This window comes from Mus pahari, chromosome 3, assembly GCF_900095145.1.
Source record: "Mus pahari chromosome 3, PAHARI_EIJ_v1.1, whole genome shotgun sequence".
NCBI classification, from domain to species: Eukaryota; Metazoa; Chordata; class Mammalia; order Rodentia; family Muridae; genus Mus; species Mus pahari.
The window spans coordinates 14,132,392-14,133,580 of record NC_034592.1 but is presented as its reverse complement, the minus strand read 5'-3'; the positions used below and the strand labels follow the sequence as shown (position 1 = coordinate 14,133,580).

Here is a 1,189-nt window from a genome sequence, read left to right as displayed (position 1 = left end):
GAAGTTCTTGGGCCTCTTCTCGAAGAGAGGGTTGACCACCTTCTTGGCCTCCTGCTTCTTGACGACGGCGGGGGCCGGGGCCACCTTCTTCCCCTTGGCCTTCTTCCCTTTGGGCTGTGCGGAAGAGAGAAGCCCGTGCCATCGGGCAGCGGGGTCACTGCCTGCGCGCCGCTCGCTGTCGCTCCCCTCCCGCGAGGGACCCCGAGGCGACAGGGGCGGCCGAGAACGCCGCTGAGGGGCGGCGGGCGGCGGATGGAAGCGGATAGCGCGGGGACCCACAGTCACTCACCATCTTGCTCGCCTGCTGGAGAGAGAAAGAAGAGGGAATTGTGGGGGATAAGTAAGCGGTCGCAGATGTCGCGAGAGCTGGCGCCTGCGCGGGATTTCGGATTTAAAGCGACAAGGACCCACTTCAGACTCGGCCGGAGGGGGCGGAGCCTGAGCGGGGGCGTGTCGGGCCGCGGCTGCGCGTCGGTCCAGGCGGGCGGGCCCTGGCGCGGGACGGCGGGCTCCGAGAGGCGGCGGCGGGAGGCACCGTAGTGAACGGGAAGCTGCGTGAAGGAGCGGGCGGGCGCTTTGTTCCCTCGCGGTGAGGGCCTGCTGCTGGGCGTGTGTTCGTGGACCGAGCCGTTGTAGCGGAAACCCCCGTCCCCAGCCCTGCGTACGCGGTTCGGGCCGGACCGGACTGTGACTCCCGCCATGGCCCAGCAGAGAGCCCTGCCCCAGAGCAAGGAGACGCTGCTGCAGTCATACAACAAGCGGCTCAAAGACGACATCAAGTCCATCATGGACAACTTCACCGAGATCATCAAGACCGCCAAGGTGCGTGGTAGCTGTTCCGAAGCCATGGGAGAAGCAGGAACTGGTTTTCCCTGGGGCCTGGGTACAGGGGTGGGGCTAGCAGAGGGAATGCGACTCACCTGGCCGGTGCGGTGCGGGTGGGAGCGAGGAGGCGTTAAAAGTAATGGGACAGCAGGTAAATAGAAGAGCCAATTAGTGACACGCACGGATAGAGCGGAGAAGAGAACTCTGGCCGCTTTGCCAGGGCTCTACGTTAGTTACTGGGCACTAGCCACCTGGGCTGAGGTTTACCTATGCCGTAGATATCTTGTGATGACTGGTGAATTTAACCCTTTAACACCACAACCCTCATGCTGTGGTGACCTCGAACCATAAAATTATTATTATT

General features: G+C 62.8%; 2 protein-coding genes across 2 annotated transcripts in view; one reads left to right on the top strand and one right to left on the bottom strand.

The window, feature by feature from the left end:
• Positions 1-348, bottom strand: part of Rpl7a (ribosomal protein L7a) — a 2,265-nt gene extending 1,917 nt beyond the window's left edge. The window contains exons 1-2 of the mRNA XM_021193655.2: positions 290-348; positions 1-114 (exon numbers count right to left, since the gene is read on the bottom strand). Of these exons, the coding sequence (XP_021049314.1) occupies positions 1-114; positions 290-292 (117 nt within the window). The 5' untranslated portion in view covers positions 293-348. The remainder of the gene's footprint in view (positions 115-289) is intronic.
• Positions 349-478: 130 nt separating this feature from the next.
• Positions 479-1,189, top strand: part of Med22 (mediator complex subunit 22) — a 7,124-nt gene continuing 6,413 nt past the window's right edge. The window contains exon 1 of the mRNA XM_021193021.2: positions 479-822. Within this exon, the coding sequence (XP_021048680.1) occupies positions 700-822 (123 nt within the window). The 5' untranslated portion in view covers positions 479-699. The remainder of the gene's footprint in view (positions 823-1,189) is intronic.